The following is a 27,920-nucleotide window of genomic DNA, read 5'->3' on the forward strand; positions in this document are numbered from 1 at the left end:
GACTTCTGCCCGCCGCTCGGGCGGGCCTCACGGTAGGTGGTGGTGGTGGAGCTGCCGGGCAGCTCCAAGCACCGGGTCGCACCGGGTCGCGCCGGGCCGGCGGGGGTTGACGCCGCCGGGTCCCGGTTGGGGCCTCCGAGCCGCAGCCAGACGCTGCACCTGGACCCGGCCCGGCCGCCGATTGGACGGCTCGGCGTGACCCGGCTGTATCGCGAGACGAGATTGGCAGCGGCGGGGCCGCATGTGCCCCCGCGCTGGCTTTGTACGCCGAGCCGCCTGCCGGTCTTTTAACAATGGGCGGCGCGAGCGCCCCGGCGCTGGGCCCGAGCTGAGGCCGGCGCTTTGCGGCCGACTGTCCGCATCATGAGCGGGGCCGGCGTCCCCCGCACGCCGGCGGGGCTGGGGCTGTGAGGGCCGCGGTTCCGGGTAAGGGAGGCCGCCGTGGGGACCGGCAGGCCTGTGCTGGGCGCGGGGCACCGGACCCGCCCGGCCCGGCCTTTTGTTCGCCTTTCTGGGGCCGCGCGATCCCGTGCGCTGCTCTGGACGAGGTGGAGGCGGCCTGGGTGCGTGCCGGGCCCGGCGGGGGCCGCGGTGAGGCCCCCCGGGGGGGAACGAGTGCCCGAGCGGCTGCCGCTGGGACCCGGGGCCGGGCGGGTATTCGTCTGCTGGTTTATCTGCGGGAGGTTTTCGCCTCAAGGGATCTTCGATTGGTGTCAGTCTCTCCGCTGCCCGGGGCCGGCGCGAGAATTCGAACCCGGGACGCGGGGAGCCCCCAGCCAGGCCTCCGCCTCCAGCTTCCCTTGCGCGCACCCCGGGCCGCACCTTGGGAACTCCAAGTTGGTCCCCTTTGCCCGGCACCCAGGCCGGCAGTTCTCAGCGCGAGCCCGCTCCTCCTGACTGGGTAGCTCGGGCCTTACGCGCGGCGTCGGGGAATTGGTTTGGACCGGTGCTGGCTTTAGGTCGAGTCCGGTGAAGAGGAGCAGCCACCCAGGGTGGCTTGAGGTCACACCCCTCGGGGAGGGGGCGCTGAGGGTCGTGTGGAAGGAGCCGGCCTTGACCGCGTCTGGGGTGTGTCTTACAGACTGAAGTTGCCGCGTCTGGCCAGGCGCGTCGCCGGGTCCCATGGAGCTGGAAGGGCAGTGGTGGCGGGGACAGCTGGCCGCCGACATTCATCAAGCGCTTCGATACAAGGTAATTTCGGTGCCCGATTTTCCCATTCAGTGTTTTGTGCCAGTTAGTATAAATCACGGCTCCCTGGGAAGTCCGGTCACTAGTTTCCAGACCAGAAAAGGCGAGTTTGCTTATTTGCTCGAGGTTAATTAACTCCTGGGTTTCTTCCCTGGGATGTATCAGAAGAACCTGTAACTTAAGTGAGGGTGGAGCGTGGTATTTGGGAGAGGGAAAGTGGAACATGAATTTGATACTGTTTTTAAACAGATGTGTGTGCTGGCTTTTATTGGGCAGAGTAGCCCTCGTTCTGTAGTTGCTGTTGCGTTCCGCTGTTAGGTCACATCTGTACATAAATTCCCCAGCCTGTCCACTAACCTGCCTGCTATAAGACTTCGGACAAGTTACTTAATTTTCTCTTTCCCAATTTCCTCATCTGTAAAATGAATAATAATAGAATGAGGCTTGTGGGGAGATTGTGAAGATTAAATGAGTTGTTATTGTGCATGTGCTTTACAACAGTGCTTCGGGCATAGTAAGCCCTAAGAAAGAGGTGACTGTTATTTTTCCCTGAGACACCCCCCCCCCCCCGCCCCAGATTTGGGGGCTGTTCAAAATGCCTTAAGGTAGGAGTTAGCTGCTCCTTCCAGCTAACTGAAAGCAGAAAGTAGACTTTAATACATATTGCGGGGGAGGGGGGGTTCGGTGCAATTTTCTGGCACAATGCAAAGTCTGTGTATTGTTCTTAAGTTAACAATTTTGCTCTTATGTCACATCTCAGTTTAACGGGTCATCTCTGCCTCTTTGATAACCAGAAGAGAGACTACATCCAAAACTGTCCCTAACTTAACTCAGTTTCACCCTGGATGGAGAGGGCCGTTTGTTATGTACAGAAAATGAGAAAGAAGCAAAACAACCGCCTCTTTAATAAAAGGGATACTGATGGAGCACCTGGGTGGCTCCGTGGGTTAAGCCTCAGACTTTGGCCTCAGGTCATGATCTCACAGTTCATGGGTCCAAGCCCCGCCTCAGATTCTGTGCTGACAGCTCAGAGCCTGGAGCCGGTTTCACATTCTGTGTATCTCACTCTATCTGGCCCTCCCCCACTTGTGCATTCTTTCTCTCTCTCAAAAATAAATAAGCATTTAAAAAAATAAAAGGGTTACTGACTGTTGGAGTTAAAGTTCCTGGGATGATAATGAACTTGTATCGTCAGTTTTTTTTTTTTTTTAAACCAGGTTAACTACATTAGAAAACCTAATTCCGACTTAAATTGTTACAACTGTACCTGTTTCTAAAGTTAGAGATTTTTTTTTTTTTACATTTATTCATTTCTGAGAGACAGACTGAGTACAAGTGGGGGAGGGGCAGAGAGGGAAGGAGACACAGAATCCGAAGCAGGCTCCAGGCTCTGAGCTGTCAGCACAGAGCCTGACGTGGGGCTTGAACTCACGAACCGTGAGATCATGACCTGAGCCAAAACCAAGAGACGCCTAACCAACTGAGCCACCTAGGCGCCCTTGGTCTTTTAGTTTTAAATGTTCTCCTTTTCTAAATGTCAGCCCTTTATCCCTCTGGTATGTGGTGAAATTAATTCTTTGATGTTAATGATACTTTTATTTTTTTAGTGACATAAAACTCAAAAGATTTTCCTTAAAAGATTTCCATGGTATGGAAATTATGTGTAATTTTAATCCGAGTGATGACATTGAGTTAATTTTGTCAGTTGAGGTTGGAAGTGGATTTTTTCCAGCACGTTTGTAAAATACTTTGTGTATTAGGCTCTAAGGAGGATCGAAGGAATAAGACACAAGCCTGTATTAAAATTGCTTATGAACTATCGAACTATTGGAGCGTGGGGCCTGAGGGAGTGCCACTGAAAGTTACCTTGGGTCACCTGTGGCGTGCTACCCTGGGTTGTCTTATTTTATCTTTAAGCCCTGTGTAAGCCACAATTGACACAATAGTCACACTTTGTGAAAAATTTATTAATCGGTAAATATGTTTATCGGTAAAACTTGAACCTTGTGGAACTGGAGAGACCCCTGTTTGTAGTATACTGAAGTCAAGAAAAGTTAAAATCAACTTTTCTTATAAAAAAATTAATTCTAGATTATTAATTTAGTGATTTAGTTGGATAGTCATGCTTATTTATTCAACATATATGAATACCTGCAATATACAAGGTACTATGCCAGGTGTTAGAATGGTAATAGTGGATGAGACAGACATGTCTCTGCCTGTGTGAGGTCTAATCTCACATAACTCAGCATCTCAATTTAGCTCTTCCTTTGCACAATTGCCATTGAGACACAATGGAAGGAATTATCTGTTTAGATCCAAGGTGTGTGGAGTAATCGTTGCTTTGACCAGCAGCATTGCATCTACTAGGGAAGGGTAAAAATTACAGCAAATGGAAATTCCCTTCAACCCCAAATGCAGCTGTTCTGATTTTTTTGTAAAATATAACTATTTTCTCCTCCACTTCCCCCAAAAAACCCTATAAAGCAGCTGTCTTCTTACACTTCTCATATTGTTATCTTCTCATATTGTTATGCAATGTATACTAAAATCCTAGGATGGCTGGGAAGTATTTTCAGGAGTGTCTATGACAGATGGGAACAATGCTAGCTTGTGAAAAACACTCCAAAAATATCCCACAGAGTTGTATTTACAGTTGTGAGTACCGCTTCTATGCCTTTATTTCCATCTTGGCTGGACAGTAGCCCGTTCTGAGAAAGGGATGGCATTTAGGATGGTGAATGGACTAGTACTTGAGACTGGAGATGGAGACGACCTGCTCAGGTCTCCGTGCTTTGGTCCCGTGAGATCCTGAGAAGCAGACGGGAACAAGAGTGTAAAATTCTAGAGTATCAGGAATAGACCTTATAAAAAAAACTTGTAAAGCTGAGAGAAGCATAGGTCATTTTTTCATGCTTACATAACTGTAGTATCTGGATGAAGAAAACTGAATCTGACAGCCATCTGGTAAGCACTTGTAGTTTACCATTTAAAATGATATAAAGAGAATGTATTAGACACACTCTTAAAAATCTGTTGGTCCTTGGTGTTCTTGCCTTTGTTTTATCCACATTTAATAAGTTAACATAGTGAAAAATAAACTCCACCAAATAAAGTGTTTTCCAGCTATGTTTCCCAGTGAGTCTTTAAGACCTGTTCAAGCCTCTTTTAAAGAAAGCCTCCCCTGGCTTTGTTTTTTCCCAGCACTCCATCTCCTGAGCTGGGTTAGATCTTCTGTCTCTCTGTTCTGTAATAACTTGTGATTACTGTATTATATTCTAATAATCTTTGGTTTATTAGACTATAATATATATATATATAATAGAGTTCCTGATATCAAGCCATCTTTGCATTCCTGGGATGTACTACAATTGATGATGATGTATTCTTTGGATATACTACTAAATTACATTGGCTAACATTTTGTCTAAAATTTTAGCTCTTATTGGTTAGGCAGATATGTAAGTTCCATTTTTGGTGTTTATTTATTGTAAAGTTTTTACAACATAAAATTTTAACTATTTTTAAGTGGATAGTGCAGTGACATTAGGTACATTTACATTGTGTTACTTTTACCTCTACATCTGTAGAACTTTTTCATCTTAAACTAAAATGCATTTTATCAATTCATATACTGAAGGGTTGTTTGTTTCTACCTTTTGGCTTCTGTGAATAATGCTGCTAACAATAGAGAGGTACAAATATGTGAGTCCCTACTTTCAGTTCTTTTTGGTATATACCTAAAAGTGGAATTGCTGGATCATATAATAATTCTATGTTTAATTTTTTTGAGGAATTGTAATATCGTTATTCAGTGGCTGTACAATTTTATATTCCCACCATTCCAAAAGGGTTCCAATTTCTCCCATTCTTGTCACCACTTGTGTTCTGTTTTGGATTTTTTTGATAATAGCAATCCCAGTGGGTCTGAAGTGGTATCTCGTAATGGTTTTGATTTGCATTTCCCTAATGATTAATAATGTTGAGCATCTTTATATGTGTTTATTGGTCATTTATATATCTTTGGAGAAATGTTTCTTTTTTTTTTTTTTAAACATTTATTTATTTTTGAGACAGAGAGAGAGAGAGAGCATGAACAGGGGAGGGTCAGAGAAAGAGGGAGACACAGAATCTGAAACAGGCTCCAGGCTCTGAGCTGTCAGCACAGAGCCTGATGCGGGGCTTGAACCCACGGACTGCGAGATCATGACCTGAGCCGAAGTCAGACGCTTAACCGACTGAGCCACCCAGGCGCCCCTGGAGAAATGTTTATTAAACCTTTTGCCCATCTTTAAGCAAGTTCTTTGTTGTTGGATTGCATATATAAAAGTTGTTTATATAATCTGCATATTAACCTTTTACCAGATATATGATTTGCAAATATTTTCTTCCATTCTGTGGATTGCCTGTTCACTCTGTTGAAAAGAGTGAACTTTGCACAAAATTTTTAAATTTTGATGAAGTTTAATTGATCTTTTTTTTTTTTTTTGCCTCTGGTTTTGAGGTCATATCTATCTAATTTCCTGCTATTGTGATACCTATTAGGTTTAATATTAGTATTATGCTGATCTCATGAAATGAATTTAGAACCTTTTTATCTTTCTGCTTTCTGTATGTTCTGGAAATACTTTAATAGTATAGAAAATTTCTAATTTTCGAAAAATGGTTCATGTAATTCTGAGATTGAACAGTGATGATGGGAAAAATTTTAGGTGTATGAAAAGGTAATGGCAAACGAGAGATCATAAAACTGCTCAAATGGAAACATGCTTAGAAGATACTAGTGGATGAATACTAGTCTCTACCTTCCACGTCTCTGCAAGTGTAATAGTATTTGACCTACTAGGAGCATATTCACTACCTGTTACCTTCTACCCCAAAGCTTTGAGCCTCCTAAAGGGGGTGTATATGTGTGGTGTGGTTGGGTTTTTGGTAGCAGAGTTTTTCTAAAAACACGTGGTAGGGAAAAAAGGATACAAAAATCTTGCTGGAATATATCCCTTCTATAATTAATGCATGAAACACCTATAACTTCTCACCTCACAGATGTTTAAAAATAAGGAGAAAAGTTTGGTTTTAGATTTTAAATGCCATTCATTATCTTTCCATTCAACTTTTTCAAATTTGTGTTTCCTTCAATAAGTGTTTTAGGCACTTATAACACTAACATATTGGGGGCAAAAGTTGTCTTTGCATTGTAGGGATACTACTCCTACAGGCCATGTTAGACTAAATGTTGTTCCTCTTGATTTAGGAGCTGAAGTTGCCTTCCTACAAAGGCCAGTCCCCTCAACTAAGTCTCAGAAGGTATTTTGCTGACCTGATTGCCATTGTGAGCAATCGCTTCACTCTCTGCCCTTCTGCCCGACATCTGGCTGTCTATTTGCTGGACTTATTTATGGATCGGTATGACATCTCCATCCAGCAGCTGCATTTAGTTGCACTTTCCTGTCTGCTTCTAGCAAGTAAGTATGAACCTCATCTACATGACTAGAAGTTTCCATTGTTTGGAATAAAATAAATTCATATAGAGGTCAGTGAAACATCACCAAATTGCATTCATTCCAGTTTACTAATATCAGAAAGTTTATGTTGAAAGTGCTTCTTGGCATAATCATTCTTAACTAGACATTAAAAGACTAGCTCTGAAGTATTCTGATACAAATGTCTAGGCCACTCCAGATCTATTGACTTAGAATCTGTATCATGGGGCTTGAGTTCCAAAGCTGATTCTGATGTACCTTTCCATTTGAGAACCATTGCCTTAGGCTTCTCAACCAGGAAAAACTGACCCACAGTAAATAGTTGGCATTGGGTAGAGACAGTTTTGGTTGTCGTCACAACCTGGGAGGGTGCTACTAAATATCTACGACACACAAGGCAGCCCCCCTCCCCCCCCCCCCCCCCGCCCCGTAAAGAATTTCTGGCCCCAAATGTCAGTGGAACTGAGGTTGAGAAACTCTGTCCAAAAGGTACTATAGTCTTGTGTTGTTAGAATACCTTCTACTGACTACATAATGAGTTGACTTAATGAACTGAAGGTTCACAGGCAGCTTCTACAAATGGCGAAGACTGTTTTTGCAATAGGCCTGGCTCAGTGGTGGCCTGCAGGGTAGACTCTGATAAATCCTGTTTGTTACCTGATGAAGAATGTACTGTTGGGTCTTTTGGTGGCTCTTTCTCTTAGTTTCTTCCTGTAATTCATTTCATTGTTAGTATCTTGACTGAAGAGAAAGAGGGTGAGTAAAGGAATTAAAATTGGGTTTTTCTTTTAGTAATGTCATTTACAGTAGAAATGTAATCCCCACTTCAGAGTACTTTGTAGTAATACCTACTGCCTTCATTTCTAACCCCCTCTTGAGGGTTTGGGATCTTATGTGGGTGCTGTCTAAGGAACATTCCCCCTACATGCTACCACCAGAGTTCTTTGTAGAACAGTTTTGTGCTTTGACTGAAAGTAAACCTAAAACCAAATGCAGGCCTTGTGATACCATTTCTGGCACTAATTTCTTCTCAGATTTTCATTTTCTTTTTCTTTTTCTATTCTTACTACTATTCCTTTGATCTGATAACCTCCTGCGTATTTCAGATTCTTTGTGGACCACATTTCATATAAATAAACACAGCCCCGGGGGTGACGTAGCACTCTTTGTGGGTTAAGGTAGAAACTCTTTAATGTAACACTTAGAACCTTGCATCTGGTCCCAGCCACCTTTCCAGTCTTATCTTCCCTCCCTGTTCCCATACACCTTGAGCCAAATTCTTACCGGAATACTATTTTCTGAAAATCTGTATTTCTCCTTTAATCTGTTGTCCTCTATGATCCAGACACATCACCTGCTCCTCTCCCCTCTATCCAGAATGCTGGAGAGGTAATACTTGTACATTTATAATTAACCTTTAATTTAACCTTTAATTAAAGTTTCATTCTCATAAGCAATCTCATGTACAATTCTGTATGTGTTTCATCACTGGCTGTGAAGCCCTTTGTGCTTTCATAGTTGGCATAGGATTAGAAAAACCCACACTTGATACATTGGATGTGTGAGGATTCACAAATGGAATGGCTTCTTATCCTACAAAATGTTAGTTTATAATAGGATCAGTTTATAATAGACACTGGAAATCACATATGCAAGTTAGGTTATTTTTAAAACTTAGGATCGTTCGTGAAAAATGATATTGCCTGTTGTGGCCATCACTGCTTTTACCACTACCAAACCTCATCTTGCTTTATGCCTGAGATTCTTAAAAGTGTGGTGGAAACCAAGTAGGAGATTATTCCTGGTGAACTGACTTACATTTGTGACTTACTTGACTTTACTTAGTGGTAACTTATCAAATGAATTAGGAGTTACTCAACTAGATATTCTTAAACTACATGTTATTGCTAAAGTTTCCTGGGGATTCTAGTTGCCTAATCTAAGATTTCTGGCCACCATGCAGTGTTTAGCATTGGTGCCAAGTTCTTGAAATTTCCACAATTTGGGGAAAAGATACTTTATTTGTGCACCATCTTAGGTTGATTGAAATGGAGCTTTTAATTGTTCTCATTTTTTTAATTATCTCTTACTGTTTAAGATTATGATCAACTTATTGAAGATGATTTTTGCACATTTTCAAGGAACTAGGCTTTAGGATTTGTATTCCTGTGGCTTAAATATGAATTGTTGATCAGCTATTGCTGAGCGTCAGATACCTTCTCCCTTTGTTCTGCTGGCATCCCCTAACCTCTCTTTGCCGAAAGAGAGGAATTGTTTTTACATTATTCCTTTTCCTCTGGATAGTGAAGAGAGTGAGATAGGTATCCCCCAGGGTCTCAGCCCCTCCAAGTAGGCAGTGGTCAAGAGTTTAAGCTGCTGGCTGTATCCTTGGGTCAGGAATCAAAGAGACCCTTAGTAGTCTGTCTCTACTCTGTAGGTTTGCTGCTACAAAAGTACTTAGGATGCGTATAAACTGGTAGCCTATTTTTAGTATCTGGTGTCTGTTTTTAATTTGTGGAGTACATTCTAGTGTTTCTTAACATTCTTACACTTTTCTTATCTTTGGCAGCTCTCCAGTTAGGTTTCATAAACTTTATTTAAGTCCTGCTTCTCTCCTCCCAGAGTGATTGAACTCTGTATGCTCGCCTTCCCCATCTGCTCCCTGCTTTAGGGTGAGCAGCCTGTTGCGTAAAAGTGGAGAACAGCTTGCAGCTGACAGGACTGGGGGACGGTGGATTCTGCTTATTAAATAGGATGGGAGGCTGTCAGTAGTTTGGCCAAAGATGGAGCACAGCTTGTGAGTTCCAGGTAATATCTGTACCCAGCTGCCTGTATGTCTGCACTGTTGGAGCTGGGAAGAAAGGTCCGACAGGCTGTCTCTGATGAAAGAGCGAGCCGTATGGTGTTTTAGAGTAGGGATTACGGTGGTGAATTTCCTAGGTTTGAATCTGTTGTCAGCAATATGCATTTCAACAACCCTTAAGTCTAAAGTTACTTGTCTGTAGAATGAAAATAAAGACACTTAACTGACAGACTTGTTGTGAGGATCAAGTAGGGTAAGATGTTTAAAAACACATAGGAAATTGAAACATAAATGTTAGCATCATAGTGATTAATTCTTCTATAAAGTCTTCTATAATCTTTAGTCTGACTCCCTAGCTCTAAAGATTCTGGCTCTTTCCAGAAAAGTCTGTGCTTCATCCTGGAAAATTCTTAAATTCTAACTCTTTGTCTTGTATACCCTGGCTTCCCTTGGCTTCTGTGATCAGCATTGAACTTGTAGAGAGCACGGAAGCAGTCTTGGATATGAGGCTTTTGATAATTTGGTCAAGGTCTTGTGTAACTAAGAAATGATCTCAAAATCAGGATGAAGCCAAAAGTAAGATAGGCTATTAGTAGTGAAAATCTGTGACGAATGCTTATTTCTCCTTGCTTACCAGTAATGGGTTGACAAAACTTTTTAATTGGTTATCTGAAAAGTGAAAATTTTACTTCCTAGTTGACTTGATTTACATCTTTTTAATGCAAATAGTTAAATATGAATAGAACCTTTTTTTAAATATGAATAGAACTTTTTTTCCCTCCCTATAAATTGCCTCTTCCTGTTCCTTACTTGGTTTTTCTCTTAGATTGGTAGTCTAACAAATTTGTGAAAATTCTTAGTATGTATCAAAGATGACTTTTTTCCTGCTCAATAATAAAAGAATCGAAATGTCTGTTGGCAGAGTATACAGTGACATAGGATCCTGGCTCCTTCTGCCATGTACCTACCATTCACTGCTGGCTTTGAAAATGTGCTGGTTTCCATAGCTGATCTGAGCATTTCCTATAAAGGAAAGAAAGTCCGATGTTTTGTTTCTGTGGCGTCTAATTCTTTATTTTCTGGGAAGCAGATGTGAATTTCCTGTGCCCTTATTTCCTGTTTGGGGCCTTTATCAATATAATCACATGGCTTCTGGTATTTCCTTTCAATTGAAGAAACTGATCTTTGTGATCTGTATGTGGTATTGCAGATAAGTAGATTTAAAATATCCATGCACATAGCTTTGAGCACAACAAAAATGATGGTTATGAATGCAGGTACTCACTGACGCTGTCACACATTTTTAAGTCTTTTAGTATCTATGTATTGGAGTATATCACTATATATAATGAAAAATTCCAAAAAACTTAAGCCGGAATAAAATCCCAAGTATAGTCATTATGCAGTACACAGGTTGTTTTTAACTTTGCAAGTCAAGGTACAAAGGCTTTCTTTTTACACTTGTAACCGCCAAGTACTTTATAAATACAGAAACCCCATAGATTTTTAGTAATACAGAATTCTGTCTATTTTGATAGTTGTTGTCCCCATATAACCTAGTGCAATACTTTGATCTAGAAGTACAGATTTGGGAATTCAAACATAAGTCTTCCTTTTGGCTTCCATTTTTGGTTTAGTTCAGCTTACTTGACCTTGAATGAATCAGCCAACCTCATTGCCTTCGTTTTTTGAGCTTTGAAATTGGTCTTATACAATTTTGTTTTCAGTGTTGAAAGTTTCAAAGAAATAATATGAAACATTCTTGATCCTTGAGTTAAACAGTGAGTTATAGTGTATTAATGTCTTCAAAGGAACTTCAAGCATGATGTAAATAAACACATTAATTTTTATGATATTCCTTTGAAGTACACTGAGGGTGTTGCTGTTGCTACACAAATGGCAGGGTACTTTGAAAACCTTAATGATTCATCCAGAGGGATTGAACTAAATTCCTGGGACACTCTCCACTCTGACAGTGGAGAACAGTGGGTTCCTTTCCCGTATCTTTATGCAGTGATGATTCTGGATGACCAGCTTGTAAAGATCACTTTAGTGCTCTCAGCCCTACTGAGTATATCATTGGAAACACTTGTGAAATTCATCTGTATGTGATTTGAATTGGGAGGGGCTATCTAGATTCTTTCAAAGTCTGAATTGTACATGGTTTTTTGATCACCTCCTACCTGTAGCAATATATAGTTAAGAGTCATTTAGATCTAAAGATGCTCAAAATTTCTGAGGCAGGAGAAAAATTCTCTTTGGACTTCACCTCTTCATTAAGTCATGAGCTTTGACTCACCTGGCATAGGAGACAAAACCTACCCCAGGTCCCCTCCCCCTTAAGCCAGACCCAAGGTAGCCAGCAGTACTTTTTCCCCAGCCCTGGGCGGACAGACTTGAATAGCACCACTGAGACCAGTCTGCTAAACATCTGGGCTGGTGACCATTACCATTTGTTGTAGCACCTCCAACACATGATATAAACCCATCCTTTCTTGGAAAAGAAACTTCACAGAGAAGCTTGTGTGGTTTCTATTGCTTTGACAATCTTTCTGGCTCTTCTCCAAAACATGTTTTTATTTTTTTATTTTTTTTTTTTTTAAATTTTTTTTTTTTTTTTTCAACGTTTTTTATTTATTTTTGGGACAGAGAGAGACATAGCATGAACGGGGGAGGGGCAGAGAGAGAGGGAGACACAGAATCAGAAACAGGCTCCAGGCTCTGAGCCATCAGCCCAGAGCCCGACGCGGGGCTCGAACTCACGGACCGCGAGATCGTGACCTGGCTGAAGTCGGACGCTTAACCGACTGCGCCACCCAGGCGCCCCCAAAACATGTTTTTAAATGGATAAAATAAAATTACAAGATTTCCAAAGAAATCAAATATGTTGAAATAGTTCTCAAAATAGTAAAACAAGAAATTCTATATAGTAATATGTAACATAGTCTAACAACTATAATTTTGAACAAGTATAAAAGCTTTTGTGAGAAATCTATATGATAGATTGTATTGCATACAATACAATTAGAAATAATTGCAATATTATATGACTTTTAATGTAAAATAGAACATAATAGTAGAAGGTAGAAGGCTTTAGTTAATAATTTCCTGTCTTCTGTGGACCACCATGGAACAAACCCAGAGAGATTTGAAGACAATTCTTTGGTTCTAATGCTGCATCTTGAAAACCATACTGGTACTGGATAGTTTGAATTTTTTCCAGCCGTAAATTCTAGAGATACCTAAAATGAATGATTTATATACAGTAAATTAAAGTGTAAGATGGTACATTAATAATCTGTAGAAACATTATTCTGGGGCTGGAGAGGGAATTCTGTTCCTCAGCTGTACATTTAGATGAGTATTTCCTGAAAAGAAGTTTATGCCTTAGAATAATAAAGTACAGCCATCAGAATGTCTACTCCTACTTTGTAAGGGGATACAAAAGTAAATATAAAGTATTCTCCTGTTTCTTTTTTGGTAAGAGACTTACCTAGGTTTTGTCTGAATTCAGAAGAGGAGGCTTTTCAGTGTAATGAGAATGCTTCTTAGATATTCACCCAGTTTTTTCTCTCACTGTGTCTCTGGAATTGAGATTGTTCTGAAAATAAGCCAGAATGAAACACTTGAAGTTTTTATGTATTTATTTTTGAGAGAGAGATGGAGAGAGCAGGGGAGGGACAGAGACAGGCTCCCAAGCAGGCTCCACCTGTCGGCACGGGGCCCAATGCGGGGCTTGATTTCACAAACTGTGATATCATGACCTGAGCCGAAACCAAGAGCTGGACACTTAACCGACTCAGCCACCCAGGTGCCCCTGAAGCTTAGCTATTTTGATTTCAGATAACTCCGTGGCATGAAATTCTTTAAACTTTCTTCTATTCTAAAATAAAAGCCTGTTCTCCCACTGACCACTGCTGTTCCCCCCTTGCCAAAAGAAGTTTCCTGGAAAAGATTGTGCTGGTGATTTGAGAGTTATTTTTTCATTGGCACATATGGCTGTTTTCATTATACAGTATGACATAGATCAGAATGTTTACATGTTCCATTTTTTGTTTAGAGGCGGGTAAGGAGTAAGGGATGGAGGCACCAGGAGAGAATACTGCAAAATATGAGAACCAGAGTTCTGGCACACTTGTTTCTGCCCAAGAGAGGAGAAAGAATGTCTTTGGATCTAAGTCTTTGCAGTAAGACAGCAAATCCCATTGAAGTGACCAGACCTATAATGATCACTTGTATAACATTTTGTCTCTCTGTCTTACCCCTCCCCCCTTTTCTTATAAGGTAAATTCGAAGAAAAAGAAGATAGTGTGCCTAAGCTGGAACAGCTCAACAGCCTGGGTTGTATGACTAACATGAATCTAGTATTAACAAAGCAAAATTTGCTACATATGGAACTGTTATTATTAGAAACCTTTCAGTGGAACCTCTGCCTTCCAACAGCTGCCCATTTCATTGAGTATTATCTCTCTGAAGCAGTACACGAAACAGATCTTCATGATGGCTGGCCAATGATTTGCTTGGAAAAAACTAAACTCTACATGGCCAAGTATGCAGATTACTTCCTGGAAGTATCTTTGCAAGGTGAGTCATTGTGGACGCCAGTAAGTGACTTGTGAGCTTGTAACTTGTGTATTCTGTTGCTTAAGTTCATTTTTGATGTCTCCACAGATTATGCCTTTCTAAATTATGCACCTTCTTTAGTAGCTGCTGCCTGTGTGGCTTCTTCAAGGATTATACTTCGTCTTTCTCCAACGTGGCCTACAAGATTGCATCGTCTTACTGCTTACTCCTGGGATTTTTTAGTGCAGTGCATTGAACGGCTATTGATGTAAGCCTCCTTACCTCGTGTTTGTGATTTCTCAATACTTTTCTTCATGTACAAGGCCATAAAAAGAACTTCCTTTTTTTTAAATGTTTATTTTTGACAGAGAGACAGAGTGTGAGTGGGGGAGGGGCAGAGAGAGAGGGAGACACAGAATCCCAAGCTGGCTCCATGCTCTCAGCTGTCAGCACAGAGCCCAACGCGGGGCTCAAACCCACAAACCACAAGATCATGACCTGAGCCAAAATCAGACGTTTAACTGACTGAGCCCCCCAGGTGTCCCTCTGAAAAGAACTTCTTAAAAGCACAGAGCTTTTAGGATTTTGGCTCTGACAGTTACTAGCTGCCATGAGCAAGCCATTTTATGATTAGTACTTGGCAGAAAGCTGTACTTTAGCTCTTTTCCAGTGAGAGGCTGTCATTGCTGTCATGATTTGGGGTACATGATAAGGAAAGGAGCTGCTCTTACGTGAGCTCACAACTCATCAGTCCAGGCAAATCTTGCCCTTTTGCCCACTTCCACATCTTGAAATTGTAGGGCCACCAGATGTCACCAAAGTGGCAGCCACGTTTAAGTGCTTATTGTGGAAATATTTCCCAAGCTGGAAATAGGCCTCAGAGCTACCAGCAGCCAATTCCCAAGGTTTGTGTCAAAGGAAGGAGCTTTTAGAAGGATAAGAGTAAAATCTCACTGTTGTTAAAATTATGGTTACAGTGACTGCTACCTGGGCAGTGGGGCAGTCCATGGAGTCAACTGTTGAAGAGTTGAAGTAACATTATAATTTTTTTTTTCAGTGTTTGTTTGTTTTTGAGAGAGAGACAGAGCATGAGCCAGGGAAGGGGCAGAGAGAGGGAGACACGGAATCCAAAGCAAGCTTCAGGCCCCGAGCTGCCAGTGCAGAGCCCAATGGGGGGCTTAAACTCAACGACTGCAAAATCACGACCTGAGCCAAAGTCGGATGCTTAACCGACTGAGCCACTCAGGTGCCCCGAATTGAAGTAGTAGTATTGACATTTTTCTTTCTTTCTACGCAGCGCTCATGATAATGATGTGAAAGAGGCAAACAAACAGAGAGGACAGGCAGGATCCCAGCCAGCACAGCTGAGTGTGTTCCCGTCAGCTTCTCAGCCCTCGCGGCCAGTTCACTTTCAGCAGCCTCAGTATCTCCATCAGACGCATCAGACCTCACTGCAGTATCGCCATCCTGTAGCGGAACAACCAAGCTGTCAGCAGATTGTATCCACCACACACACCTCATCTTACACACTACAGACGTGTCCTGCTGGCTTCCAAACTAGTGTTCAGGGCCTTGGGCATGTGCAGACTGGTGTTGGGATGTCACTGGCAATACCAGTAGAAGTTAAGCCCTGTCTGAATGTTTCTTATAACCGGAGTTATCAGATAAATGAACATTACCCTTGCATTACTCCATGCTTTGAAAGGTGATTTTATGTGAAGGTAATACCTGACCCAGACTGTTTGTGACTTGAAGCTCTGGGGCAAGCTTTTTGTAAACTTCTCTTCAAAAGGAAAGGGATCCAGATTGCATCAGAACTCTTCAGATACCAGCATCTGCTAGGAAGACTGAAAATCCCTTTCAGTGCGCCACGAACACCTGGGAGGACCGAACAAACACCGCAAACACTTTAACAGTATGTATATCAAATCCTGTTAAAACACATCCCTATAATGACAAAAATTTTCAAGCCCTGGCTGATGGTCCAAATATTTCAAAAATATTCACTACAACAAAATTTGGACAGACTCCAAATCGCCATTTTGAGATTGGCCTGCGGTGGGCTCTGGGCCCAGTGTTGGCTTATATGTCAGAGACTAATGTTTATCTGTGGACTTGCCAAACGGTCTTTTTATGAAGGAAAGTTACAGTATTAATTTTTGAAGAAGTCCTTTTTTTTTTTTATTCTGCAGTTTTGAGTTCCATTTTTGATCCACAAATGAATTTTTTACTATGTTTAAACTCATGAATTGCTATTCTATACCAATCTGCAGTAAAAGAAAAAAAAATTTTTTTAGATGATTCTATATAACTTCCTATCACAATATAAGTATCTGGATTCATGTACTAAGATTAAGGATGGATTAGATCTCTTAAAATCATGTTCATAAGTTTTTCTTATTTTTTCCCCCTAAGTGATCAACCTCATATCTTTAGAATTAAAACACATTTAACTCAGGGAATTTGTACTACTTGGAAACACTTAACTGTAATGCAACATGTTTTGGGAATGTTATAGTATGAACTACCTTTATAACATAGGTTAAAATACTCTTGGCTAGGATGTGTTTTCAAATGAGAACATAATTGTAGCGTAGAACGAATGAAGTGGTTCCTGTCATTCATGATACATACAGAGGTTTTGCATTTCTCGGTGCAATCAATGATTTATACTCAGAATTGATGTTACTCTAGAGGTTTTTTCAAGGGAAGGCTTGGCTGTAAACTGTCAGTACTAGAATGAAGTCCTGTAGGTTTATTTTGAAATGGAATGTGGCCAGGGTAGTTCTCAGGTTGTGCTAGAGCAGCACTTTGTTACGTGGAAGACAAGTTTTATAAGCAGCCTTTCAATCCAGCCAGTCAGTGTAAGCAGGCAAAGGAACTGATGACTAAATTTCAGTAGCCACTTTCATTACATCAGCCCCAGAACTGCCCTGGGACATTTCACTGTATTGGTCATGAGTGAAAACAGCAATAATAAGTCATTACAGCAAGGGCAATTTGGGGGAAAGAATTCAGAGGGAATAAAACGTAAAAAGAAAGAAAGCATTGTAATAACTGAAACTGTATACATTGTGCTCTTATCTGTGGGGGAACAGATTTGGTGGAGGGAAGCTTTCTGATTTAAAAATTAGTAAGGTGTGTTTTTTTGTTTTGTGTGTGTGTGTGTGTGTGTGTGTGTGTGTGTGAGCGTGTGTGTACAGTGTTTTTAAAGATAGCACTTGAATAGAAGGGAAATTGCATGGCAGGTATGTGACTGCCACAATATGCATTGAAGACAATATTATAAATGTGTTGTGGGTATGCAGCAGGAGTCTCAGTAATCAAGCCAATGGCTTTTGTTAGGAAAGGAAGGGACTCAACGCAGTAGTGGACTGATCCAGATGGCTCCAGTGGATAAATGTGGGTGGGTGGCTTCTGCCAGCATGAATTCTTAGAGAATGTCCTTTCCTTAAAAGAATGGTAACTTGTATAATAGAGTACATAGGGCATGATGTGAATTTATTAGTCTGGTAGATTAAAAACCACTCAGGTAAGAACACTCACTCATGGCAGTTTTGAAGCATGAAAATTGTTTTCTGAAAGTATCATCACTTTTCCTCTAGAAGGCTGCTAATTGGATTTTGGTAGTTCTTACCTCAAGAGAGCTTGAATTATTTGGGGGAAAGTGGGTTCAAAAGAGAAGATATCTTTCACATTCAGAACCCAGCACCTGGAGTCCGATTTTCAGTATTTTAACTACCTCAATAATGCTATGAATGTAAGATACTGGGATAGAGATCCCAACTTGAAACAACAGCCGGTGCCTATGGTAATTTAATGTCTTGTCAAATGCTTTTATTGATTGGTTTAAATGTCATTCTTGTTATAGAAGAATATGCCTTTTTAAAAACTTATAACACTTTCCCAGTTTATATTTAAAAAAACTAAACACTGGATTAATTTGGGGGGGGTAGAATAAAATAATTAATTGGTTACTATTGCTGCATACCCAGGATGGGGTGGGTGGGGTGATTGGAGAATCAGAACTATTTTTAAAACATTAGGTTTCAATATAAATACAACTCACAACTGCTAGCCTTGGGGGACGGGGGTGGGGGGAGTTGTGTGGGTTTTGTTTTGTTTAATTTATTGGTTAGTCTTTAAAGTAGGTCTTTTTTCTTTCTTTTTTTTTTTTTTTTTTTGAGATTACTGGACCATCATTAAATGCGTACTGTGAAGAGATTAATGATATGTATAAAGGGCTTTACCAAAGTCCACTAAATAAACACTACTCAAGTACAGACTGCAAACCAAAATGTATCTGTGTTGTGACATTAATTGCAAATAGCGAGTATGGTGCTAAATTCTACACCAATGGAATTAGATGAGTGCTATGCACTTAATTTTAAAATAAATCTAGTTTTCAGTAAAATGGCTTTAGTGTTTTGTTTTAAATATAAATTTGATATATATTTGTAGTTTCAGTGAACCATGTCATCGTATTAGTCAGACTTGGAATCCTAATTATATTTACTAAAAGCCATCCAGATGTAGAGTATAACCAAAGTGGTAGGAAACATTTGTGTAGTAATTATGTATTCCATACTGAGCATCAAAGCCCACAAAAGTATATCGCACACAGCTTTTGGACTTTTGAGCTTAAAATCAGTTAGTGTATTAACAATCTCAGCTTCTAATTTATTAAACAACACATACTTCAGAAAATTTGAAATCTGATCCCAGAAAAGTAGGGACACAAAACAGTCAAGGGTGTGAGAGGGAGCAGGGTCAACAGTGAGTGATAGTGGTCTGTTCACCTAAATATATCTTTTGCCACTTAATTAAACTTAAAACTCAGGTAGAAATTGTTTTGAAGAGTAAAATTTTAACAGGTTTGTATGTGTGGATTAAGAATTTCCACTCCTAGGGGCTCCTGGGTGGCTCAGTCAGTTGAGCATCTGACTTCAAGTTGGGCCATGATCTCACGGTCTGTGAGTTCAAGCCCCGCGTTGGGCTCTGTTCTGACAGCTCGGAGCCTGGAGCCTGCTTCAGATTCTGTGTCTCCCTCTCTCTGCCCCTCCTCTGGTCGCACCCTGTCTCTCTCAAAAATAAACATTAAAAAAATGAGAGGAGTATATATTATTTATTTCCCCACGCTGTTAAGAACAAAAGATTGTAAAAACCTAAATGTCCATCAATAGGGGACTTTGTTTTACTATTACAGTGACATGTAAAAAGAACAAAGTATTACTATAAGCTGATATGGGCAATCTCCACGATATATCAAAGCAAAGGTAATGCTACCATTATGCTAATACTTACAGAGTAAGTAAGAAATAAGTAGGGCTTTTTTGTCTATTGATGTTCGTGGTCATTTGTGGTTTTCTCATCAGTCAATATGGAAAACTTGGAAAATAAAAAATATAAAGCAAAATGGCATAATTTCTCTTGGCACTTTTCCTATATGTATACATATGTATTTACATAATTGGCATATTGAATATGTAACTTTGTACTCCACAATATATCAACAGCATTTTTCATGAAATTAAAATACATCCAAATTAAAGTATATATGTTAGAAGGGTTGTTAGTGTCCAATTATATGAATACAATATATTTTAACCATTTTCCAATGTTTTGAAATGATTAATAAACTAATGAACATGTATTTTACCACTTTCCCAACAATGACCAGGGTGTGTGGGTTATAAGGCTTAAGAGTGTATCTCAGAGACCAAAGATCTAGATTGCTCTCCCAGGAATATTCTTTCTCTTGTATGAAAGCAACGAAGAATATAACAGAAAGAACCAAATATTTGCATAACCATTCACATGATTTCTGCAGTACCTTTTCCTCTAAAGCCCATCCACTAGGGATCAAGGAGTGTACTTATGACCAGAAAGCAACAGGTGTTATGAGTAGAGGTACCCCAATATCCAAACTGTTTCAAGTACAATTAGTGTAAAAGGACATAATTACATTAATTGTATTACATTAATGTATTATACTTAATGTCTATATCAGTGTATGCATTTATTATATTTTTAATGTTTACTTATTTTTGAGAGAGACAGAGCGTTAGCAGGGAAGGGGCAGAGAGAGAGAGAAAGAGACACAGAACTCAAAGCGAGCTCCAGGCTGGACACCGGCAGCACAGAACCTGACACGAGGCTTGAATTCACAAACTGAGATCATGACCTGAGCTGAAGTCAGATGCCTAACTGACTGAGCCACCCAGGAGCCCCTCAATGTATGCATTTAGAGTTCACAGAGCTTCCTTAGTTTTAAATTTTTTTTTTTTTTAACGTTTATTTATTTTTGGGACAGACAGAGACAGAGCATGAACGGGGGAGGGGCAGAGAGAGAGGGAGACACAGAATTGGAAGCAGGCTCCAGGCTCTGAGCCATCAGCCCAGAGCCTGATACGGGGCTTGAACTCACAGACCACGAGATCGTGACCTGAGCCGAAGTCGAACGCTTAACCGACTGAGCCACCCAGGTGCCCCGAGCTTCCTTACTTTTAATTTCACTTGAAAATTTTTAAGAAATGTAAAGGGAACTACTAGCTTCATGCTATAGATGATGAAAACAAAAGCCCAAAGATTTTGATTGTTCAAAGTCACAACAGATTAAAGCCCAGGTATGTCATCTCTTGTGCTTCTAGGAATTTTGACAATCTTCATATTGGCTACAATCTGAAAGGAAGGGGGAAAAAAGGATGAGATTTTATATTTTCTGTATGTTCAATCCCTCCTAGTTGTAGAATGTTTAATGTTGAAACATGGAAAGTCACTGAATCCAATTTTTTTTTTCTTCTTTTTTAAATTTTATTTTTTTAATTTACATCCAAATTAGTTAGCATATAGTACAACAATGATTTCAGGAGTAGATTTCTTAGTGCCCCTTACCCATTTAGCCCATCCCCCCTCCCACAACCCCTCCTGAACCCTCTGTTCTCCATATTTATGAGTCTCTTCTGTTTTGTCCCCCTCCCTGTTTTTATATTTTCGTTTCCCTTCCCTTATGTTCATCTGTTTTGTCTCTTAAATCCTCTTATGAGTGAAGTCATATTTGTCTTTCTCTGACTAATTTCATTTAGCATAATACCCTCTAGTTCCATCCACATAGATGCAAATGGCAAGATTTCATTCATTTTGATTGCCGAGTAATACTCCATTGTATATATATACCACTTCTTCTTTATCCATTCATCTGTCGATGGTCATTTGGGCTCTTTGCATACTTTGGCTATTGTTGATAGTGCTGCTATAAACATGGGGGTGCATGTGTCCATTTGAAACAGCACACCTGCATCCCTTGGATAAATACCTAGTAGTGCAATTGCTGGGTCGTAGGGTAGTTCTATTTTTAGTTATTTGAGGAACCTCCATACTGTTTTCCAGAGTGGCTGCACCAGCTTGCATTCCCACCAACAATGCAAAAGAGATCCTCTTTCTCCGCATCCTCGCCAACATCTTGTTGCCTGAGTTGTTAATGTTAGCCATTCTGACTGGTGTAAGGTGGTATCTCATTGTGGTTTTGATTTGTATTTCCCTGATGATGAGTGAGTGATGTTGAGCATTTTTTCTTGTGTCGGTTGGCCATCTGGATGTCTTCTTTGGAGAAGTGTCTATTCATGTCTTTTGCCCATTTCTTCACTGGATTATTTGTTTTTTGGGTGTTGATTTTGATAAGTTCTTTATAGATTTTGGATACTAACCCTTTATCTGATACGTTGTTTGCAAATATCTTCTCCCATTCTGTCAGTTGCCTTTTAGTTTTGCTGATTGTTTCCTTCACTGTGCAGAGGCTTTTTATTTTGATGAGGTCCCAATAGTTCATTTTTGCTTTTGTTTCTCTTGCCTCCAGAGATGTGTTGAGTAAGAAGTTGCTGCGGCCAAGATCAAAGAGGTTTTGCCTGCTTTCTCCTCGAGGATTCTGATGGCTTCCTGTCTTACATTGAGGTCTTTCATCCATTTTGAGTTTATTTTTGTGTATGGTGTAAGAACATGGTCCAGGTTCATTCTTCTGCATGTCGCTGTCCAGTTTTCCCAGCACCACTTGCTGAAGAGACTGTCTTTATTCCATTGGATATTCTTTCCTGCTTTGTCAAAGATTAGTTGGTCATACGTTTGTGGGTCCATTTCTGGGTTCTCTATTCTGTTCCATTGATCTGAGTGTCTGTTCTTGTGCCAGTCCGATTTTCTAATTCAGCATTAGTGGGTCATGAAATCAACTTAATGGATCACAGTCAACAAACTGAATAGAAAAGAATGGAATAGAATATGAATGTACTGCCCTAGTAAAAATAAGGATTGTTTTATTAAACATTTCTAACTCCAAGTGACAGGAAAAAAAAAAAAAAAGCTTGGAAACACTGCTTAATCCCATGTTCTCAAACAACAGGTTGCCTAAGAATCGTCTAGACCTCAAGTCCAAAAGATTCTGATTCAGTAAATCTGGAATGGGAATCAAGAGCCTGCATTTTTAGAAGGCACTATAGGAGATTCTGATGCAGACAGTCTTGAGGTTGTGCTTTGAAAAACTATGCCCCATATAATGCAGAAGCAAGCTCTTCTGTACATGCATGTCTTCTCCAGAAGGTTCCCAAGACACCAGAAGACATTCTTTTGCCGCAGAAAACCACCTCAGTACAAAAGTGCAGGGCTTGGTGGCATGTGCCCACTAATTACAGCCATGTTCTTGTATTGGTCTGCAGATTGTTCCCGTACCTGCCTCCGTTCTTAGATATTAATTACTAGGCCAGAGACATGTGTGAGAAGGGTGATAACCATGACTAAGATCTGGATCTCTTACATCGTTAAGTGGCATATGAAGGGAGCTGGTGTCAATAATGTGTCCTTAAGTGTTCTTTGACCTTGATTATTCCTAATTGCTAATACTTTAAATCCTACTACACTACTAGGCCCCAGGATTTGGGCTTGGCATTGGAGGGAACACAAAGATGACTGCCCTGGACATCTTCACCCCATCCCAACACACAGAAAGCAAGAAAGCGGCTCAGCAAATATTTTGTCTTTGCTTTTTGCGGAGGTGCCTCGTGGGTTTCAAATACCAGGGAAGTGGCTTCTTAATCTGAGATGATGGGACTACACCCTCCAGTTTCACACTTTTCTTCCTTCTTTCACACACCAAAGGGAAACATTGCTCATGTCTTTAAGGAAATATATCCTCTACTGGTCCTATTATCAAGGCATCACAAAATAATATGTCATCCTAGAAACCATGGTCTCCAAAAGGTTTTGAGAAACACATAACGAAAGGATTGGGCATGTGCTGGAGTATTGGCAATTAGTACATTTAGGAAGACTCATGTTTTACCGATATTCCTCCCAGTGAGGTGCTAAGTAAAAACAGTCTTTGGATTATAGAGAGGCTTAAAGCCCTCCCTTATTCACAAATCACTTGAAGGTAGGGGCGCCTGGATGGCTCAGTCCGTTAAGTGCCCGGCTTCAGCTCAAGTTATGGTTTCCCGGTTCATGGGTTCAAGCCCCGCGTCAGGCTCTGTGCTGAGTTCAGAGCCTGGAGCCTGCTTCGGATTCTGTGTCTCCCTCTCTCTCTGCCCCTCCCCTACTCAGGCTATGTGTGTGTGTGTGTCTCTCTCTCTTTTTTTTTTCTCTCTCTCTCTCTAAAATAAATAATAAAAACATTTTAAAAAATACTTTTAAAAAATCACTTTTAAACCTAGTTGGTTCAAAGACAACTAACTTAATTTGATCATCTTAAAGCATGTTCGTCAAAGGGTTTAACATAGTAATTGCTGGCTAGTGGGACTGTCGATTTTAATTTTCTCCTTTATAACTTTGTGTTCTTTTTCTATAGTACATATGGATTACTTTTACAATTGGGAAAAATATATTTTGTATATCTTTTTAGAAATCATAAAAAGCATCTCAGATAAGGTAGACTGACTTCTTTATGTGTTTCAAAGAAGTTCTAGATGAAAGACTTAGTAAGTACTCATGCAGGTTTCTTTTTAATAGGATCCCATTCTCAATGCTCAAACATGTATTACTTAACAGCAAGTAAAGAACCAGAAGGCTTTCCAGAATGGCCATTTATTGATTCAAAAATTGTAATACATCTACTTCACAATAAATCAATTCATTCTCTAAGTATAGACACTCTAGGTGACCCCAAACTTATACAACCCAGAGATCTCTGGCTAACATAACAATAACACCCTCAAATAAAGCCTTTGTGAAGATGGTGATGTTTTTCCATTTTGGCAAGAACACATTTTCAGCATAAAACAGCTTTGGAGGACGGGAGTCCAACAGGCAAACATGTGCTCCTACTGTTCCCACAAAAGCAAAGCAGTTTTGCCAACTGTTAGAAACATGATAAAATCATGGCATATAAATTATGTAAACAAAACATGTTCTATTTGTTCCATAACAGTATAAAATCATGTTAATTTTCATCCAGATAGAAAGGCTTTAACCCTCTAAATCCAAATAATCTAAGGCCCTCATTGCCACCCAAATATTTAAAAAAAATTTTTTTTTAATGTTTATTTTTTAGAGACAGAGAGAGAGAGAGAACATGAGTGAAGGAGGGGCAGAGAGAGAGGGAGACAGAATCTGAAGCAGGCTCCAGGCTCTGAGCTGTCAGCACAGAGCCCGATGCGGGGCTCGAACTCACAAACCACGAGATCATGACCTAAGCTGAAGTTGGATGCTCAACCGACTGAGCCACCCAGGCACCCCCCACCCAAATATTTTTGATGTGGTATGCCTAAACTTTTGGGATGCCCTCTTCTGACCTTGTAAGAGTTTCCCATGTATGTAGATAAGTATTGTCTAAATAATAGTGAGTCAAAGATCTGGAATAAGATTAGGTCTATCATGAAATCCTTTGGAGATGGTCAACCAAGGCTCCACTCAAATGTTACCACTATCAATTTTTTTAAAGCTCAGGTGTAGAGACAAACATTTAGGGGAGGAAAAAAAAAAAACAAATTATTTAAAATAATTAAACCTATTTATTTTGAATTTTTACCGAATAGCAGGGTAGAAAAAGCCCACGCTGATGTGTTGTTCACCAAAGTATTGTTATCACCAGAAATAGAAGAAACCTCATAATCTGATCTAGAACTTTGGAAGAGAATGGAAAATAGAACATCACAAGAGATCTGAAATGGTAATATTCTAAAGATTTGGGGGGTGACATTTTTGTCAACACTAACAGGAGTTTTCACTGATTGTATTTAGAATCACTGGACTTTAAAGTCTGTTTGTTTGTTTGTTTGTTTTTCTTTTTGTAACTTAAAAAATATTGCTCCACAAAACAACTCCTAAGGAGGTAGCTGGGACTGAGGCTAGTGTCTAATTTAATTCAAGAGCTTATTCTAGGGCTCAGAGAATATCTGGATAGGACTGTGGACAAGGAGCGTGTGGCACAGCCTGCATTACTTGCCTCAAAACCCGTTCAGCCTCAGTAACAGAACGCAAAAGTTTCAACGTTTTTTTTTAATTTATTTTTGGGACAGAGAGAGACAGAGCATGAACGGGGGAGGGGCAGAGAGAGAGGGAGACACAGAATCGGAAACAGGCTCCAGGCTCCGAGCCATCAGCCCAGAGCCCGACGTGGGGCTCGAACTCACGGACCGCGAGATCGTGACCTGGCTGAAGTCGGACGCTTAACCGACTGCGCCACCCAGGCGCCCCTCAGAACGCAAAAGTTTAGCTGGGCACATGGTCATGAAGCGAAAAGGACTTTCCCAGCCTCCCTTTCATTGAGGCATGGCCACGTGACTAAGTTTCAGCCATGAAATGTAAGTGGAAGCATTGTTTGGGACTTCCGGAAAGCTCCTTTGTTTTTATTATTATTTTTTTGATGCTTATTTATTTTAGAGAGAGGGAGAGAGACAGAGCACTCGCCAGGGAGGGGCAGAGAGAGAGGGAGACACAGGATCCGAAGCAGGCTCCAGGCTCTGGGCAGGACGGAGGGCTCAAATTCACACGCTGTGAGATCATGACCTGAGTGGAAGCCAGATGCTTAACCAGCTGCGCCCCTGGAAAGTCTCCTTCAAAAGCGAGGGGGAGAGATATGCCCAAGGACACACAACCAGTAGGTTGTGGAACTGGACTCAAACTTCTCTGTGTGATTCTACTGCATCCTAAGGACATAGTGAAATCTTGTGAACCATCTACAGCAGAGTTTGGCAAGCTTAGGTCTGCAAGCTAAGAATCATTTTTACCTTTGTAAATGGTTGAAAAACAATCTAAAGAATATTTTGGGGCAATTTCAGGGTCTATAAGTAAAGTTTCATTGGAACACAGCCACATTCATTCACTTACATGTTGCCACTGGCACCTTTTACAATGACAGGACTGAATAGTTGTGACAAAGTTGCCATGACCTACAAAGACTAAAATGTTTATTATCTGGCCCTTCACAAAAAAAAAAAAAAAGAAAAGAAAAGAAAAAAAAAAAAAGAAATGTACTGATCTGTGACCCGCAGAAAGGGAGGAGGTATGGAGTCAAGAGGGTGTGTGGCTAGGTAGGAACAGTGCGACTCTGGTAGCCATTCTAGAAGTTCAAGTGGGCCAGAGATGAAGTGTCACTGCCTAGTAAAATCAGGTGCTCATAAGCATTTGTTCACGTGACAAAACATGTAAGTATGGCCAACAAGCACATAAAAAAAGATCCACAGAGGGTATTATGCTAAGTGAAATTAGAGAAAGACAAATATCATATGACTTCACTCACATGAGGACTTTAAGAGACAAAACAGATGAACATAAGGGAAGGGAAACAAAAATAATATAACAACAGGGAGGGGGACAAAACAGAAGAGACTCAAATATGGGGAACAAACAGAGGGTTACTGGAGGGGGTGTGGGAGGTGGGATGGGCTAAATGGTTCAGGGGCACTAAGAAATCTCCTGAAATCACTGTTGCACTATATGCTAACTAATTTGGATGTAAAAAAAAAAAAAAAAAAAAAAAAAAGATCTACAGCACCAGTAGTCATCGAAGAAATGCAAATGAAAACCACAATGAGACACTACCACACACCCACTAGAATGGCTATAATTAAAATGACTACATATTGGTGAGAATGTGGAGTAACAGGAACTCTCAGATATTGCTGGTGGAAATATAAAATGGTACAAACACTCTGGGAAAACAGTTTGGCAGCTTATTATAAATTTAAGGATCCACTTAACATATGACCCAGCCGTTCCACTCCTAGATATTTCCCCACAAGAAATGAAAACATATATCCGAACAAAAGCTAGCCCCAAACTGGAAACATTCCAAATGCCCACTAACAGGTGAATGGATAGACCAATGGTGGCATATCCATACAGTGGAATAATACTCAGCAATAAAAAGAGACAAACTACAAATACATCAACAACATGGATGGACATCAGATACGTAATGCCGAAGAAAAGAAGCCAGACTCCAAAGAGAACCCTTTATATATGGCTTCCCCACTTTTTGAAGGTTTGTGTTACACTACTTTGCTTTTACGAAAGACTTACATCGGTATGTGTTTTCACTAACCAAGAGAAATCCAAAGAGGATGTTCACTTTGATGGAAAAGGCAAAAAGCAAGTAGCATCCAGTGCTTGTTTTACAGCAGGTTGTTCTAGAGGCAGCACATACCCCAAGTAGTGAAAGTGGCCCACCAAGCTCCCTCCCCAGGAACTACACGAACACCTCAGCGTCAAGCTGCCACAGCTTTGAATTGGATCTGTGAGCACCTGTGCTTTATCTCAATTTATATTGTGCATCCATTAGCAAGATGTATCCTTCTTGGGTCTGGGAACACTCAGACAATCTTCCATATTTATTCATGGTAAATGCTTCTTTGCTTTACAACATTTGGCTTACGAAAGCTTTCATAGAATGCTCTATTTTC

At 40.5% G+C, this 27,920-nt stretch overlaps 1 protein-coding gene across 5 annotated transcripts; it reads left to right on the plus strand.

Moving 5' to 3' along the window:
- Positions 1 to 230: 230 nt before the first annotated feature.
- CCNJ (cyclin J) lies at positions 231 to 18,451 on the plus strand. Of its 5 annotated transcripts, none has more exons than XM_058697306.1 (6): positions 231 to 426; positions 1,082 to 1,191; positions 6,443 to 6,653; positions 13,759 to 14,058; positions 14,179 to 14,305; positions 15,335 to 18,451. In XM_058697306.1, the coding sequence occupies exons 2-6, from the start codon at positions 1,123 to 1,125 to the stop codon at positions 15,744 to 15,746; spliced, it is 1,119 nt and encodes a 372-aa protein (XP_058553289.1). In that variant the 5' UTR covers positions 231 to 426; positions 1,082 to 1,122; the 3' UTR covers positions 15,747 to 18,451. The 5 variants fall into 5 exon arrangements, with proteins under 5 accessions (XP_058553289.1, XP_058553290.1, XP_058553288.1 ...); XM_058697307.1 differs by having other exon boundaries at positions 14,182 to 14,305; XM_058697305.1 differs by having other exon boundaries at positions 235 to 563; positions 14,146 to 14,305.
- The last annotated feature ends 9,469 nt before the right edge of the window (positions 18,452 to 27,920 follow it).

Source organism: Neofelis nebulosa, chromosome 13 (genome assembly GCF_028018385.1).
Source record: "Neofelis nebulosa isolate mNeoNeb1 chromosome 13, mNeoNeb1.pri, whole genome shotgun sequence".
NCBI lineage: Eukaryota > Metazoa > Chordata > Mammalia > Carnivora > Felidae > Neofelis > Neofelis nebulosa.

What these genes read in the sequence shown, in the direction of transcription:
- CCNJ (XM_058697305.1), top strand. Translation starts at nt 1,123, where the DNA reads ATGGAGCTGGAAGGGCAGTGGTGGCGGGGACAGCTGGCCGCCGACATT. An exon ending in CCTGGAAGTATCTTTGCAAG is followed by an intron (nt 14,059 to 14,145) that starts GTGAGTCATTGT and finishes ATGTCTCCACAG; the next exon opens with ATTATGCCTTTCTAAATTAT. An exon ending in TGCATTGAACGGCTATTGAT is followed by an intron (nt 14,306 to 15,334) that starts GTAAGCCTCCTT and finishes CTTTCTACGCAG; the next exon opens with CGCTCATGATAATGATGTGA.